The sequence below is a fragment of the Lolium perenne genome, chromosome 7 (genome assembly GCF_019359855.2).
Source record: "Lolium perenne isolate Kyuss_39 chromosome 7, Kyuss_2.0, whole genome shotgun sequence".
NCBI classification, from domain to species: Eukaryota; Viridiplantae; Streptophyta; class Magnoliopsida; order Poales; family Poaceae; genus Lolium; species Lolium perenne.
Genome location: NC_067250.2, coordinates 142618960 through 142636672, shown reverse-complemented (window position 1 = coordinate 142636672; position 17713 = coordinate 142618960). Strand labels below are relative to the sequence as shown.

The 17713-nt window shown below is 39.7% G+C and overlaps 2 protein-coding genes and 1 long non-coding RNA gene across 3 annotated transcripts; all 3 read left to right on the top strand.

The window, feature by feature from the left end:
• Window positions 1-1254: 1254 nt before the first annotated feature.
• On the top strand, window positions 1255-4722 carry LOC127318605 (uncharacterized). Its single transcript, XM_051349090.2, has 3 exons — window positions 1255-1605; window positions 1993-2269; window positions 4430-4722. The coding sequence occupies exons 1-2, from the start codon at window positions 1264-1266 to the stop codon at window positions 2257-2259; spliced, it is 609 nt and encodes a 202-aa protein (XP_051205050.1). The 5' UTR covers window positions 1255-1263; the 3' UTR covers window positions 2260-2269; window positions 4430-4722.
• Window positions 4723-5027: 305 nt separating this feature from the next.
• Window positions 5028-6831, top strand: LOC127318638 (uncharacterized). The gene is made up of 2 exons (XR_011749010.1): window positions 5028-5292; window positions 5407-6831. It is a non-coding gene; the product is annotated as an uncharacterized lncRNA (long non-coding RNA).
• A 6295-nt stretch (window positions 6832-13126) lies between these two features.
• LOC127318728 (uncharacterized) lies at window positions 13127-17154 on the top strand. Its single transcript, XM_051349210.2, has 3 exons — window positions 13127-13501; window positions 13776-14082; window positions 16810-17154. The coding sequence occupies exons 1-2, from the start codon at window positions 13193-13195 to the stop codon at window positions 14049-14051; spliced, it is 585 nt and encodes a 194-aa protein (XP_051205170.1). The 5' UTR covers window positions 13127-13192; the 3' UTR covers window positions 14052-14082; window positions 16810-17154.
• Window positions 17155-17713: the final 559 nt, after the last annotated feature.

Here is a 17713-nt window from a genome sequence, read left to right as displayed (position 1 = left end):
AAATAAGAGAAGACTGTTTTCTCCATTGTACGATTTATCTTTCCATAGCTACACTATTTCCTACTAAAAATAATTAATTCTCATTTTATTGTAAGAGATAACAATAAGAGATAATGCATTGTATCTCTAATATTTATCGTCTTTTCTAGATGATATGGACTACTAAGAGAAACATGTCTTCCCTACCATCCATCGTACATGCCTTTAGGGTCTTTAAGGTAATGTATGGAATGTTAGGGCATGCACAATGGCGTGACATCAGCCTTCCTTTAGCCTAACTACGTAGGATTTTTGATTAGTTATAGATGAGAGAAATAAAAAAGAGCATGTTGCCTTTCCTTAGCTAAGAGATCGTTTTTTAGAAAATAAGAGAAGACTATTTTATGCGTTGTAAGATATGTCTTATCTTAGCAAAATAATTTCTTACTAAAAACTACTACCTCCGTCCCAAGGAATAAGGCGCACGCGTATTCCAAGACAAACTTTGACCATAAAACTTGAGCAACAAAATTTTGACTATATTATATGTAATTAGTATCATTGGATTTGTATTGAAAAACATTTTCTAATAATGCTAATTTCATACAAACAATCTTTATAAATTTTACGTAATTCTTGGTCAAACAAAAAACACGTAAAACGAGAACGCCTTATTCCTTGAATCGGAGGGAGTACTCTCTTCCGTTCGAAAATGTAAGGCGTCTAAGGATTAGTCAAAAGTTAACGTTTTTTTTAAGTTTGACCAAGTTTATACACAAAAATATAAATATTTACAGTAGTGAATCAACATGAATAGGTTCATCATAATTTTTTTTAATATGTCCATTCGATATTGTAGACATAATTTTTTTTTTTTAAATACTTAGTCAAAGTTAGTAAAGTTTGACTTTTGATCAATTCTTAGACTCCTTACATTTTAGGATAGAGTGAGTAATTATTTATCGTTAATTGGTAGGGATGAAAATAAGAGATAATGCATTGTATGATTTATCTCTACGATTTTCTCTGGATGACGTGGAAGGGTAAGAGACGACATGCATTCTCTACTGTATGTCCAAACCAACCTGAAATATATTAGTGGGTGCATCTAGCGCAAAGCTCCTACCGGATCGGGGTACGCCTGGTTAGACCCGTATGTCCCAAACCCGCTATACCTTGCCGGTCCCGCAACGCTCAAACCCACTTCCAGTTAGCTTCTCTGGTAAGCCTCCGCTGTCCTCGGCCTCCACTCGCTATCTCGGACATCCCCAACAACTCCGCGAGATGCTTCGGCCTGGGGTTTCCAATCCGCCGGCAGCAGCGCCGGCGGCGACTCCCTCGCCGCGCCCTGTCCTGAAGGCGGCGGCCCTCGTACTCTTCCGCCTGCTCAGGAACACCGTGCTCTGCGTTTTCCTAGCTGCGTTCGGCACTTGCAGCCTGGGGATCGCCATCCACGTCCTCGGACGCCGGATCTGCGGCGAGGGCTCCGCCGTGGAGGAGGCCGGCTGGGCCATCCTTGTGAGAGCGATGCGCTTGCTGCTGCGTCTGTTCCCACCTTTCTTCCCGCTGTTCACGAGTCGCTTGTATGAGCATGTCATGTTCATCGTCGAGAAAGGGACGGACAAGGTACAGAAGGCCGTTCGTTTTGTTCGATTATTTCCGTGTTCAATTGCGCAGTTCAGGCGATTAAAGCATTTGACTCTAGTTTGATTGCTGAATGTTTCCCAATCATGACTGAAATTGGCGTCATAATGAAATGATTTTTTTTAGTTGTTTCCCTTCATGTTGAACTTGATGCAAACGTCTACATTCCCTTTGATTTACTTTGGCGCAGTAGCATAACATAATCTGGTTGTATAGCAGCTTTTTCTTCATGTGTAGGAATGCCGTATTCTTGTTTTAACTCATATACTGTAAGAGAAATCTGATATTACTACACTAGTACTACAAATATGTGCTGACTGTACTGCTACTCCCAACTATCTCCATGTGGAAACATTGACATCTGCCCAGAAGCAGCAATATCCAGCGCGAGGTGCAGCACCTCTTCTAGGCATTGTCAAGATGGCCACAGTTTACATGCTGCCTTTTGCTGCCCTTGCGATTCTTGCTATGTGGATGAAACTATATGCTGAGGAAGGATCTCCCGAATGGAGGGTGGGTTCTATACTCTTCGACAGTGCAATGTTGGCTGGTTCTTTTGTAGCTGGCTTTCTTGCCGTGCTCATACCGAGCATGGCGATCCTAGTGATGCCTCCCAAGGCAAAGGGGATGCAGTAAATTTCTCAAGGTACTCACTTTTTGCCCTCTATGTTTACCAGTTACATAACCTCTAGTTGTTCACTAACTCCTATATGTGCCTTAGTTGTCCCCGTGCCATCGTTCTTCAAAATCTTATCTTACTTGGTTTGTGGCTTTGTGCTGTACTGCCGCTGGGTGTATGATCCTAGATTGCTGTATCTCTTAGAACGTGTTTTATCGCGTGCCCTTGCACCTTTCATTTTAAAGTCAGTGTCTACCGATTTGATGTTCAAATGGATTTGTAACAAAATCCAAGCCAAGAAGGGTTTGTGTAAATAAATAGCCCAAAATTGGGAGTACGTCTGTCCATTATGCTCTGATTGATCAGGTCTAGGTGGTTGGATGTGTGTACCACTTTGTTTACAGACTGGGCTGCTCTACATGTTTGCCATGCATGTGCTAAGATTTCATATTCTACCATAGTAAATACTTCAAACCTCCCTATCAAAGTGTGTTTGTCTGTCTATTGTCACTACTAATGATGACTCATTAGGCTATTTTTCAGAATCTTTTTTGCTTTGATAATTGGGAAATTCCTGTTATTTCTTGGACTATTTTGAAATTGTTGTTATGATTCCGAATAGAAAAGTGGAGAAAATAAAACTTGCTATTATTCCCTTCACATATTTTAAATAACATTCTGCTGTTCGTTTTAATGAAAATTTACTATCAGTGCCTCGCCTAAACTTCAGCGTTAAAAAAAAGCAGATACTTGGTGGAAAATAGATCTTTTTGTTTGGTGCACACCTCATTTCTGTTATGCTGTACTGTTCTCAGAAACTTTAATTCTATCAGAATAATTAATTATATTAAGTTCGTGGGGTATTTCAGTCAGATGTAGTCCATTGAATGCGCGTGAGACATTTGCCCCTAAAATTTGATATCGTTTTCAACTTACATTCCATCAGTCTGTTCGTTCCACTCCTGTTTGTTCTTGATCTATTGATATGCAGTAATAATCCTTGTTGGCAACTAGTCCTATTTCAGATTGGTTTGGGTGCTCTATTGTGTAGTACCAAAAATACTGTCACTGCCTTCTTGATGACCCTAGTGAGATTTGATTAGTATTTTCATGTGTGTATGCATTTTCTGCAGCGTACTATCTCAGGAGTAACCCAAAGTAGATTACTAGTCAGATTGTTATATTGCATCATTTAAACAATAGAAGTCAGTAGATATGTGTAGCTACTATAAGAGAGATAAACATGATAGAAGTTCCCAGACTGTTGCATGCAAGAGTGGTGAAACCCAATATCATGCAATGAGCAAGATCTATGACGTACAAGGAGTTTGTCGTGTGGTTTTACATTGCTATAATTTTTCGTAGTAGATTAATATACCCAGCCAAATCATTAAAGCTTCATCAAAAACTACTTATGCAAACAAGTGTCTGAAGTGACCAACTATATTGCTAGATGGTTATTCCAGTTCTGAGTTGCCTAATTTTTTTGTTGTGTTTTTTCTTGGTTAAGTATAAGATTACTTCCATTGCCATTGATTACCAATTTCCTAATGTATATATGAGATTATCTGATGGTGTTATGATGGTTAAAAGATGTGACCTATTGTTGAGAAAAACATTCCAGATAGCTTTTGAACAAGCAGACCCGAAACTTAAAAATATGTACCACTCCCCGTTAATTAATAGAAAATATAATGGTCAAAGCTATGACTGTCCATTATCTCGTGATTCAAAATTTCGGCGATGCTGAGATGTCAAACTTAGATATATTTAGATTCTTTGTTAGAAAATGGAAGCTTTTAGTTTTATTTCCCATGCGAGCTTTTAGATATCAAACTTCGTTAATGAAAGCTTTATTATCCCAGTCTCTAGCTTTTACCGAACTTTGTGAAGCTTTTAGATATCTTTAGCTAGTTAGAACTGATAGTATTTCGTTTTGTATGGATTAGAGCTCTGTAATAAAGATAAGTAGATAACTCTGTTTCAATACAATTATCTGTGTTGCAGTATCTAGCTGCAGAAACAATGTCACTGCGTGATAACTGGCATAACTTCAATACACATATTTGTGTTGCACTATCTGCAGAAGCTATATGTCACTACCTGATAACTAATTTATCATCTGGAGCTAATGGATGGCTCACTTAGCATAGAAAATAACCATACCTTTCTCTTTGGCCATTTCAGGGTTTCCAATGGAAGGCGGTTTTCGAAAGGTGTTTACGAGTAACAACAAGACCCAGGGATGCTACTGTGAGCAATGTACCTCTCACCATTTCTAACCTACTCTGGCATGTTATGCGACTTAATTACCAACCACCTCTAGCTCCTAGAATACATGTAGCATGCGTGCTGTGATGCCATCGTAAACTTGTCTTGGCACACGATAAATGTGCTGCCGATATCTCCTGGATTTGCTCCTAAACTTCCTCAGCTCCTCGAATATTAGTATGATGATTATCTGTGCGAACTTGATTAAATACATAGCTCTGTATCTTGTGATGAGTAATTTATTGCCCATTTGGTTCAATTGTTCTGATGTGTTTCATGCATGATCCCTCCTGGCGATAGTAGGACTGTCGCGGACACCAGTTTTTTTCCGAAATGGGGTAAGCCGTGGCCTCTGCGCCAGGCCCGGCGCTGAGGCGGTGCAACCGGTGCGACCGCACCGGGCCCCTGATCGCTAGAGGCCCCCGATCACTATGTATACTAGTACGTATATTAGTACCCATAAGTGGAGGTGCAGCTCACGTTTGTAAATTTGGAAAGAAAAAAAATCGAATCAATCAGCTCACCTGCCTGTACGCACCACGCACACATCAATAAAGAAAGGAAAGGCATTGACTCAGTCCGGCCGGTCGCGTAATTACCTCACGCATCGTCTTCTCCCCTGACCTCCTCAACTCCTCTTCACTTTTCCGTTCCCCAACCTCAATCAGCGCCATGGGACGGCTCTGGTTTGTCGAAATTTCTAGCCGTTTTGCAGAAATTAATGGAGGAGGAGATCATGATTCATTGATTCCCAAGAAATCTCTTCCGAATTTGCAACGGTCAGTACAATCTCCTTCTATATATTCTTCAAGATTAGTCTGTTCTTGGTTATTCCTGCCGATCTCCACTTCTCCTTCCTTATTCCCCAATCCTCATGTGCTTGACTAAGGCAGAAGATTGAAGAAAGGGAGAAATCAGAAGGGGAATCGCCGAATCGGCAACAGCACGCAGCTGGGCAGGGACCGGAAGGTCGCCGGCGCGGCGGCGGCAGCGCCCAGCGGTCAGCAACAAGGGCCAGCACGGTGGTAATGTGGTAGGGCAAGCCAGCGAGGCAGCGACATCGAGTTGAGCATCATCTTGGCTGCAGCCTCCAGGTGCATTCGTTTCAACTTTTAATTGCATTTCCTAATTCATTTTGTGTAGTGCCAACATGTCATCGAGAATTATCTAAATCTGGTGATGATGCCATGGCGAGAAGCAATGCTAAAACTTTATATGATGTGATTGGTACTTTTGAGTTTTTACTTAGCATAGTTATTTGGCATGATATTTTGTTTTACGTTAATATGGTGAGTAAAACATTGCAATCCCCATCCATGTGCATTGACTCAACCTTGAAACAGATTGAGGGCATAATGGAATTTTTTGGTAAGTATAGAAGTACAGGATTTTCAGCTAGTTTGATCATTGCCAAAGAACTTGCAAATGATATGAAAATACAGCCATCATTTCCAATAAAACGACGTGTTACTAGAAAAAAACATTTTGATGAAAGTGATGATGATGCTAACAATGAAGAGATCCTAGCTGCAGAAAAAGCTTTCCAAGTTGATTTCTTTTATGTTATGGTGGACATGGCAAATACTTCATTGAAAAATAGATTTGAGGAACTTGGAGTTTTCAAAGAAATATTTGGGTTTATGCTTAGCTCATCAAATTTGAAGTCACTGGATGATGTTGAGATACAAAAATGTTGCAAAAAATTTGCTAAAACTTTCTCTCGTAAAGATCCAATCTCTCATAAAGATGTATTTGATGTTGACTCTGATGATCTTTTTTCCGAATTAAGAATGTTGCAAATGACCTTACCAGATGAACCTATGTGTGCTGCGGAGATGTTTGAGTTTGTTAGAAGTATAAATTGTTTCCCAAACATTGCTGTTGCTTATAGAATTTTATTTACCATACCCGTGACAGTAGCTTCAGCTGAAAGAAGCTTTTCAAAACTGAAATTGTTAAAAAATTACCTAAGATCAGCAATGTCACAAGAGAGATTGAATGGTCTAGCTACTATATGCATTGAGAAGGGCCTATTGGACCAGATTAATGTTGATAATATTATCAATGACTTTGCCTCAACAAATTTTAGAAAAAAACGATTTACATAATTAGTGCACTTGTCTATTTTGCAAGTCAATACAAAATCAGAGTACAAGCTGGAGTATTGGCAGGAGACCTGGAGTGCAAGAACAAGTGTGAGCAGGAACACGAGCTAGAATTTGAGTTGAAATGCAATAAGATCGTGACTCGTGAGTAGCCGCCAAGATTGTATTCAATGATCAAATTTCTATGAAATAAAACATCAGAAATCATCTCTATTGCTTGTGTATGGGGGGGCCTTTTTTTTGTCTTGCACCAGGGCCCCTGACATGATAGGGCCGGCCCTGCTCTGCGCATATGTGTTGATCTTCCAATTCTGAATTTGCTGAATGAATCATACTCGACCGCAGTTGCTCAGATTTAAGCCATGAATTCGATGTAGTAGCAAATATATGAACTGCTCTTTTTGATTCACCCATATTATTCTAAACTTTAATCTTGTTGAGTACCCAGCGTGCTGAGTGCCTCCCGCGCATGCATTTTGGGCCGTAGGATCTCGATGGTGAGCTATCTGGGACGTCCATTTTGGTAGATAGAAACGATTTACTGCTACCCCAGTTATTTGTACATGCAAGGTATAAAAGATATGCAGCAATCGCAAATTGCGCATTTATAATTTGGCCATGGCACATATATCACCTTCTGCAAAAACTTGTGCAAAAAAGATAGCAAAGTAAAGAAATTGTAAATGATGAACAGATAAGAGGGAAAATATATTAGAAAACGTAAAAATTGCAAACAAAAAAAATAGATATGCAGAAAACAAAATGAAAAACAAAAGAAAAGTATATTTCGAACGGGAGACATGATGTTAGTTGAACATTAGGCCTCGTGGAGGTGCAGCCTGTAGCACCCAGCCACCCACCACCCATGATCCATCCCTACACAATTTTTTTTATCGTTGTGTCTTGGGGATTGATGTTTTGACTTTTCAGTGTATATGCTTCCTTTATTTTGAAATGCATTTTTGATTAATTTTAAAATGTTAAAAAATTCAAAAATTCATGTGTACATCTTCACATGCTACATGTGAATAAAATATTTCCATGAAATAATGACTATAGTCTTTTGGGCTGTGTAAAAATAGACAAATTCATGTTTTGTCGTCTTTACATCTGCCATAGAATATGTCGTTTTTTCGCGATACTGTAAGAACGCAAAAATATTATTGAGATGCACATATGAAATTGTTTGTTGGATGGTTTTGACAATTAAAAATATGTTTTTTTTTGGTGGATGGAGCATATACACCTAGGAGCCAAATTAAATTTCCGCGTGTTTTCTTCTTAGTGTTTTTCTTAACTTATCGTACATGGATTTTTAAGGTTTGATCTAACGGTTCTTGGCGTCGATTGAGAACACCAAAACCAAGGACGGCCGTCGCTAGGACTTCTATGATTGACGTGCCTAGACACATTGAGAAATTGACCACACATGGTTTTGGCAAATCCTTTGTATGCTAGTATAAATCATGCAAACCAATATCTAAAAAAAAACACAGGTATCTGACATCACATACTTGAAATGACAATAGAGACTTCAAGTTTTGGCACTGCACACTGCAACACCCATGGACAAGTATCAAAGGAAAGAAAACAAAAGATACCTTTAAAAAAACAAAAGGGAAGTTCTGACCTTCAAAGATACCATTTTGTCTTTAACCTTGTATAAGACAGTCTGTACGACTACAAAGGCTTTTTTATGTTGTGGTAATAACAAAGCCAGCCAAAACTGAGATAAGTTCCAAAAATGAACATAGATACGAAAATCTTCTTTCTTCATCTTGTAATGCGGTCAGTACCATTATCAAAATTCACGTCTTCACAAAACATGCATGCAATATCTATATATCTTATAAAGCAAAACCCCACTAATTAAGAGATCATTTAAGTTGTCTATCTTTACATGCAACATAGCCACATCATCACATATTCGTAGCCGTTCGATTCTTACCATCTTCCTGATTCATGACCATCCGATCACACATTTACCCAACAGTTAATTATGGCTCTGATTTCATCAGCGTGGCAGCCAACTCCATATTGCCGTTCCAACACCTTTTACATGCCGTTCAAGTCCTCCATTCATGAATTTCCCTGCACTTTCGTTCTCTTCCACTCTTGTCACTAATTAGCATGCGATCAATTTCTCTGTTGGCACACTACTGAAGAATTAATCCTCCAGGCTAACTTGCAGTTCTTGCCCTATCGTTTCGTGTTCTTTTTTTAGGCTAGAACCAAACCAATCAGAGCATTTAACTGATGCAATGACGTGTCCAGTCGATCGGCCGGCCAGCTGCCATTTTATTAGCCCCTCCATCATCACAGTTTCGCCACACGTCCACATCCATTGCCCTCCCTTCCTCTAACCAGGTTCCTCCTGCTGCTGGTAATAGCCTCGGCGCATCAACATATACTCAATGCTTTCCAAGCTTTAGACAGGGAGTCAAGGATGAGCCTTTACTTGCATCATTGCATAAACCATCACTTTTCATCAGGTGGACATCCGCCCTCAATCTTATCAGCTCACAATCGGTGTCCTTCACAACCAATCCCCTAAATGCAGGATACTCATACTTTGCCAGTTCCTCCTTACCGATTGTACAAGTTCTTGGTTCAATGATTTCAGCTTTTCTCCTTCGTTGTTGAAGCAATTACTCCTTACAGATATGTGTGTGCTTTCACACATGAACACTTGGTGGTGATGGCCATGTCATTTGCCTCCCTTTCCATTGTAGGGAGCAAGAAGTTGCCTCCCTAATTTCTTAATTTTTCTCCCGGCCTATGTACTTTGGTCTGAAATGTCTAAGGAACTCTGCACAACAAGTGCAACCTCTATGGATTTGATATTGGAAAGGTAACCCCCGTGGATTTGATATTGGAGAGGTGACTCAAGCTTTTCTGCTGCTATAGCATTTGTTTTTCCACTGTATTTCTACAATTTTATAACCTTTGGTGGTCTTGGTGCTCTCATCTCTATTCCTGCAGCAGTGAGATAACTCCATCGCAGAGATTAATGAAGGATGAACAGGAAAATGTAAATTTCCACGAATATGTTGTCACTGTCCATAATAGGTGGTCTGACCTATTCTGATTTCCCCTCCCTTTTTCAGCATTACTTTTTTCTGCAACTGTAGATTGTCATGGAGTTGTATTTGTGCCGCATCTTCATTTACCTCATGATTCCGTCTAGCTGCAGCTTACCCATAGTATCAATTTTGCTATCGATAATAAAAACATATCAATTGTTTTCAGAATAACCATGTTGAGGTCATCCGAACCAAAACGTCTCAACATATATGACATATCAAACATTCAAGCTACAATTGTTTCTGCCTACCGTCATATTTTCCTCTTCAAGTATTTTCATGTACATTACTCACTGCATTCTCCCACGTATTTCACTAATTGCTGACTGCTTCAATGCCAAGGAATACGTACCATATTAATTTTAGGTGTTTTGGTGCTATAGTACATTCTGTGTATGCACATAGGACATTTCTCTATTTCTGTGGCACCATTGTACATACCCCATATGCCACAATAATACCTTCAAAAAATAAAATAATAATGTGTTTCTTACTTTCTATAGACCAAACAAACATGTTTTCAAATGGTCCTTAAAAATTCCGCAGCAACGCGCGGGGTATCTTCTAGTTTTACTGATTCAGAAGGACACGATCCTTTTATATTAACTTGCCAGGTTCTTGGTTATTAACCTTTTTTGCGAAAATTCCACCGATCCATTAATAATCATCAACAATAGTACAAAGATGCCTAAAAGTAACAGAAATTACAAATAGGTCGTTGGACCACCTAGCGACGACTACAGAAACTAGCACGAGCCGAAGGCGCGCCGCCATCCACGCCTCTACATCACCGGAGCCAGGCAAACCTTGTTGTAGTAGAGCTTGTTGTAATAGACATATGTGAAGTCATCGTGCTAAGGTTCCAAAGGACCAGCGCACCAGAGCAGCAACCATCGCCAATGATGACAACCGTAGATCGGAAGAGACTGACCTGAAACCACACACCTTTGCTGCCCTTCATTCCTAACCCCATATTATTTGTGTTTTGCACTGTACGGAATTAGCTCTTTATAAATGAGATCACATTTAGGGAACAAAACATTAGGATATATTTCTGTACATGATATTGTGCATGTAGATTATATTCTTTTCTCTCAAAGTTTTTGTGCCGTGCCAGCAAAAATATTTGAAACAAGATTCTGTGATTACATCTTGAAGTTTTCTTAAAATTGGTGTTGGTTACATGAATCACTTCCGTGGTCCTCCTTGTTTTTGTTACTGGTTCTTTTGTGCAGGATAAATTTTTAATCAAATATGACTTGACATACATGTATTTATGCAATCAATTTGGCCAAGCTAATTTCACCACATGTACATTTGGTTTAAATTTCTCACATATTTCAAATTTTCTTTTAAAGATGGACGGGCGCGGCAACGTGTGCTTTCATAGACTAGTTGGGCATATAAAAGATCTAAACCTTAGTCCGGGTGTTAGTGGTTTAATCCCTCATTTGGTGGACGGGGGACTCTCAATTTTACAGTATGCGGATGATACTATTCTTTTCATGGAACACGATTTAGAAAAGGCACTTGACATGAAGATGGTTCTTTGTATTTTTCAACAGCTTTCTGGACTTAAAATAAATTTTCACAAGAGTGAGTTATTTTTTTTAGGAAAGCGAAAGATGATGAGAGTGAGTATACAAATCTTTTCGGATGTGATATAGGCTCACTTCCGTTTAAGTATCTAGGGATTCCAATTCATTTTCGAAAGCTGAAAAATAGTGAGTGGAAACCGGTAGAAGACCGTTTTGAAAAGAAATTAAGTTGTTGGGCCGGGAAAATGTTATCCTATGGTGATCGCCTTATTCTTATAAACTCGGTTCTCACAAGTTTGCCAATATTTATGCCATCTTTCCTAGAGATTCCTATAGGAGTAAGAAAGAGGCTAGATTTCTTCAGATCTCGTTTTTTTCTGGCAAAGCGATGGACACAAAAGAAAATATAGACTAACAAAATGGGATGTTATTTGTAGACCAAAAGATCAGGGAGGATTAGGAGTGAAAGTGCTACATCTAAAAAACATAAGTTTGCTAAGCAAGTGGTTGTACAAGCTTATGAACGAAGGAGTGTGGCAAGAGATAATCCAAAACAAATATTTGAAAACTAAGACACTTTCTCAGGTTACAACAAAGCCAACGGATTCACCTTTTTGGAAGGGTTTAATGAATGTCAAAGATGAGTTTTTCAAAAGAGGGTCTCTTGTAGTAGGAAATGGACAAAATACTAGATTTTGGGAAGACACATGGCTAGGTGATCTGCCTCTTAAGGATCAATACCCAACTCTTTACAACATTGTTAACCATACAAATGTTACGGTAGCACATGTGATGGGCTCAACACCTCTGACCATTCAAGAGAGCTTTATCTGGGTACAAAAGGGATAGATGGGTCCATTTAGTTATTTGCCTCATGATATTTCAATTGACGGATGTGGAGGATGCTTTTAGATGGTCGATAACTACTTCTGGTGTGTTCAGTGTTAAATCTATATACACAGACTTGCTTAATGGACACACAGGGTATCTTAAGAAATATATTTGGAAGATCAAGGTTTCACTTAAAATCAGAATTTTTATGTGGTTCCTACATAAGGAAGTTATATTGACCAAAGACAATCTTAGCAAACGGAATTGGCATGGATGCACTAAATGTAGTTTTTGTGATCAAGATGAAACAATACAACATTTGTTCTTTTCATGTCCCTTTGCCAAAATCATTTGGAGGATTATTTATATGACGTTTAATTTACCTCCTCCTTCTAGTATCTCAAATTTGTTTGGAAATTGGTTAAATGGGGTGCCAAAAAAAGATAAAGGCCATATTAGAGTCGGTGTGTGCGCTTTATTGTGGGCTATATGGACAGTCCGTAATGATTTTATATTTAACAAAAGGAGTTTTCCATCTTTTATGCAGGTTATCCCTTTGGTCACTCATTGGATCCATATGTGATCCTTCCTGCAGCCAGTGGAGGAACGTCCGAACATGGATATTGGGTGCAACCGTTTGGCGACGGTCGCACGGGATTTCTATAGCCAGTGCGGTTGGCGGTCTGAGAAAAGGCTCACATCATGATGATACATCGCTTTTTTCTTCTAGCTTTTTTAAGTGGCTTATCCATGTTGAGACTCTAAGTGATCCATGAGCTGTAATAATTGTGTACTGTTACTACTGTTATGGTGTGACTTATACTTTAATAAAAAGCCGTATGCATCAATTGATGCAGAGGCAGGGGTACCCCATTTCGAAAAGAAAAAAAATCCGGGTGAGTAGCAGATATTATTTTCCCGACCAGGTTAACTCCCTTTTCATTAATTGCTCAACGAAAATACAATATCTTGATTTATATGCAAACACAGGAAAGCAAATAGGGGGAAACCCGCTCCGAGAGCTCAATGTGCGTGTAGCAGATTAAGACCAGACCAGACGAGAACAGAGTCCACAAACCCCAAGCACGCACGCCCACCTTCCGCGCCTAGGGTTCCGGCCCCATGTCCGTGGCCAAGGCGGCGATGCCGCCGCCGGCGCTCAGGTTCCTGGCCGTCGCCGCGGCTAACACGCTCATCTACGCGGGGTACGCGATGCTGTGGGTCGGCACCGCGTGCAACGCCTTCATGGTCGTCGCGCGCCGCGCCTTCGGTGAGGGTTCCGCTGTGCTCTCGGCGGTGACCACGGTCGCCCTCTACGCCCTAGTCGGCTCTGGATTCCTCTTACCCTTCTCCCTCATGCTCGCCGCCGCGCGCTCCATGGCCTCCGACTCCGACTCCGACTCCAACTCCAACAACACCGACGTCGAGCAGGTACCATGTTGTCCTCTTGAGTATTTTGATCCCAGCAATTTACAGTACTGGTAATAGGATTTTACTCGTGCACCCTTTAATTTACGTCCTTAATTTAAGTAGCCAACTTCCCAATTAAAGAAGCAAGTTATGTTATTTTCATGAACTAGAAATAGCTACTGCTAGGTATCTGTAGTGTAACTGCGTAAGTACATGTTCACCATTCCATTCTATCCTAATATGACAGCCTTCTGAAATTGTTTGTTCGAATTGCGTGTAAATTCTTATTATCCAGCGTACGAAAGAGCCTGCTGTGAGACCGAGAGGCCCTCGTCAGATTCTTCGACAGATGCTCAAGGATGATGCTGTGGTTGGGGTCCTTCTTACGCTCCCGTTTGTGCTGCTCATAGTTGCTGGTGTTCTGGTGAAGGGTATCTCGCCTGCGAAAGAATCTGAGAGGGAGAGGGTTGGTTCTATATTGATGGATGTGGGGATAGTGGGCTTTAGCACATTGCAGTGTTTCATTGTCTTGCCAATCACGATACTGAGGACGTGGAGGATGATATATTGAGGTGACGCTAGCTAGCAACTGTGTTGTTGAGGTATTACTTGTTCTCTGCTCCAAATATCCCAGTTTTTATGTGCCACATTGTACTTATCAGCCTGTAAGCCTGTTCTTTCATACTTGGATGTACATTTTTTGGCGTCTGATTGTGTGAACTGTTACATCTATGTTGTGATCTTTTTTTCCTTAAATGGAATAGTGTACTAAATCATTATGTCAGGCATCCCACATACCCCTGCAAGAGATTTTGCTTTTGTGACTGGTATATTAGTGCTCTTAAGAATATTCTCATCTAGCACCGATCGATTTTGAAGGAGTCGCTAATTAGCAAAGAGAGATCATCAGTGCAAACCTATGTGACTGGTCAGAAACTCTATGTAGACACTCTTAATCAAAACTTTGTGGTCACTCTGTCATCGAGAATGTATCCATCGAAGCCTTCCATAAGCGCTAGTCTTCAAAGTACTGTGCTGTGGGGCATCTTCTACTTAACTTCATTGTCTTGTTATTTATCTCTCTGTAGTGCCATGTTCTGTTTTTTGACACACTACAAGCATATTAAAATTGGAGAAAACCGGTAAGACAGGAAACAAAAACAAAATGTGCTTACTTATGTAAATTATGATTGTAGTATATAAGATGAATCATGATTTTTAATCCTCAGTTAGTTAGCTACTTGCATGTGCTGTTCTTCCACAGCATTGTGTTTTGCAGAAGTTCACCGCCTTGTATCCTGGCTTGCGCACACCCCGGGTATGATTTGCTAATCAAGCATCTTTACCGGTAATCCTCGTCTATCCCTAGCATATAGCTTTCTTCTGAGGGCCGTTGGAGTTAGAATGGGTACCTCGCGAGCCTGATAGCTTGCTTGGCTCCTTTACCCTTCTGGGTTAGAATGGGTACCTCGCGGTTCTACAGGGATCCATTCCATCATCCATCACTCTCTGGATCCAGGCTCGCCTTCACTCGGTCAAGGGGTAGCCCTTTACCTCGTTCCGGTGTGATGAACCCTTTCATTCCTAGAGCTGGGTATCTCCAATTTTAGTAAGCAAAAAACAAAATGTGCTTACTTATGTAAATTATGATTGTAGTATATAAGATGAATCATGATTTTTAATCCTCAGTTAGTTAGCTACTTGCATGTGCTGTTCTTCCACAGCATTGTGTTTTGCAGAAGTATCTTTCAAGAGCACATGTTCCAGTTGTAGTGAGATTCTCACAAAAAAAACCTTGTAGCCAGATATTCTTCCGTTTGACAAGTTCTCAATAACCTTTATTTACATAAAATAGCTTGATTTTAATGGTTATTTTAAGAAATCAGTATCAAAGTTTCATGTGATTATGATCTATTTATGATACTGGTGCTTCTTGTGTAAAATTGAAAAATAATGCTGTTGGCGATCTTCGGAATTTTGAAACAATCTGTCAGAAAAGCTACTTGTGATTGGACTAGGAAATATTTTTTACGTAATATCTAAAACAATCGCACAATGACAGATAGGAGTATATGTTTTCCATTGAAAATGCTCTAATTTGCCGTTTATACCATGATTTTTTACCCTGTGGACTGCCATGCTTGCTGTCAACCAGTCCCTTATCATTGGTTGTTCTGCAGCCCACAGTATTTTGAACTGGCTACCACGTGCATTGAATTCGCGCCTTTGACGCATACAAGTCTCCCTGTTTTGGCTGTTATATGCCATATGTACATAGTAATAAGAGTTGCTCCCTATACGCTGAGCTGCAGATGTAGTATTGTCCATCAGGTGTTAGGTTCCACAGAATTCCTTCTTGTGGGTTCAGTTGGTAGTGACACAGTAGCGACCCTGGTCCATAGAAGGATATATTTTGGTGATAGGCTGCAGCACAAAGTTATGCTAGATATCCATAGAAGCATGTTTTGGTGATAGGCTGCAGCACCAAGTTATGCTGGATATCCATAATACTAATGTAATATTTTAGAGGATCAAAAGCTGGCTTCCTTCCCTTACGGTGGTTGCGGCGGCCGAGGGTCTAGTGATGACCAGATATTATTCACTTCAATAGCATATTGTGAATTTATGATTGTGAGATTACACATTGGGATAGTGATCTAAAGTGGATGATAGAGATTGAAGTTATGAAAGCTCATCAAGCACTACTCATGCACGCAAACAAACAACTCTATAGTTAAATGATTCTAATACTACTTAGGTGCTGGATATTTTTCTTCTTATGTGTAATATTCTTTTAGTTCAATTTCTCACCATTCGCCGCTTTCCAAATATTCTTTTGAGGTATTCTGATTTTTTGCCTAAGGTAAAAAATGTGAGTTACACGTAAGTGAAAAAAATCCACTCACCTCATGCTAAGCAATATAAATATGTTAGAGTTCTACAACTTTGGACGCCAGAAATTTTTACATAGACAGAAAAAACAAAATGGTGTATGTATATCAAAAATATATATTGAGTCAAAATTACATCAATGCAGAGATATCATCATATCAAACATAGATACATAGCTGTTTGTCTACTCTGCGCATTAGAGTTTTATAGTAAACTGAACTTTATCTTAAATACAAGTACACTCACACTATCTAGCCAAAAAAGCTATTTGTCTAGTTTTAGAAAATTGCCATATTTCACTGTTTTCAGATAGCAATATTGATGTGTGCACTGTGCTACCTGTCTCTCTCTCTCTAATAAATTATTTACAGCTAATGGATGGCACATTTCTCATGGATAATAACCACTGACCGTATATTTTTGTTTATCCATTTCAGGTTCGTTAATGCACGATGATTTTGGAAAGATTGTAGTGAAGTTTACCGAGTAACAAGACCCAGGGATTCTAGGTGTTGGCACTGTACCACTCATCATTTTCTGAATCACTCTTGGCATGTTAAGTAAATTACCAGCTACCTCTAGCTGCTGGAATGCTTGTAGCTTTTGTCTTGGTGATGCCATGGTGAACATTGTGTTGCCGAAATACCTCGAGATTTTGCTGCTAAGCTTCCTCCGCATCTTGAACACTGTGATGATTAATGTTGGCAATTTTGTATGACGACATGATTTGGTAGTTCCCTATTGTGCTTTGACTGATGAGTAATGCAGATGTTTTGGCTGTTTGGTTCCGATGTGTTTCATGTGTGTGGAAAGGTTGCGGAGAATCCGTGTACTGTATGGCGTGCCAAGACAACATCCGTTGTGAGCTGTAGGGCATAAGATCTGCTGAATGATCCAAATTTGCTGAATGAACCATACCACCGGCGTTGGCATATTTAAGCCATAGCCTAGATGTCCATACGAACTGTATTCTACCCAGAACTGAGCAAAAATAACAATATGCATTATCTCTCTTGATTAATGGCTCCCACGATACATATTTTAAGAACACTATTGATCGCTTGGATTAATTAACTTCAAATTCATGTGTGGTAAGACTAGTCACAATGGCAAGTAGCATGCATATGACTAGTCACAATGTTGTTGTTGCTGCTGGTGTGCTGGTATATTTGAGTGTGTGTTGCTTCAAAGTGTGTTTGTGTCTGCTGTCGCTACTAATGATGACACATTAGGTTATTTTGACAGAATCTGTTTGCTTTCATTATTGGGACTAGGAAACATGCCCGTGCGTTGCATCGGGAGCTATTTTTTTTGTTCTAAAACAACAACGCACCCGAATTT

Bases quoted from the DNA above. Each gene is read 5' to 3' on its own strand.
- LOC127318605 (XM_051349090.2), top strand. From the start codon at position 1,264: ATGCTTCGGCCTGGGGTTTCCAATCCGCCGGCAGCAGCGCCGGCGGCG. The intron at 1,606-1,992 runs GTACAGAAGGCC...ACATCTGCCCAG, and splicing joins TCGAGAAAGGGACGGACAAG to AAGCAGCAATATCCAGCGCG.
- LOC127318728 (XM_051349210.2), top strand. From the start codon at position 13,193: ATGTCCGTGGCCAAGGCGGCGATGCCGCCGCCGGCGCTCAGGTTCCTG. The intron at 13,502-13,775 runs GTACCATGTTGT...CTTATTATCCAG, and splicing joins ACAACACCGACGTCGAGCAG to CGTACGAAAGAGCCTGCTGT.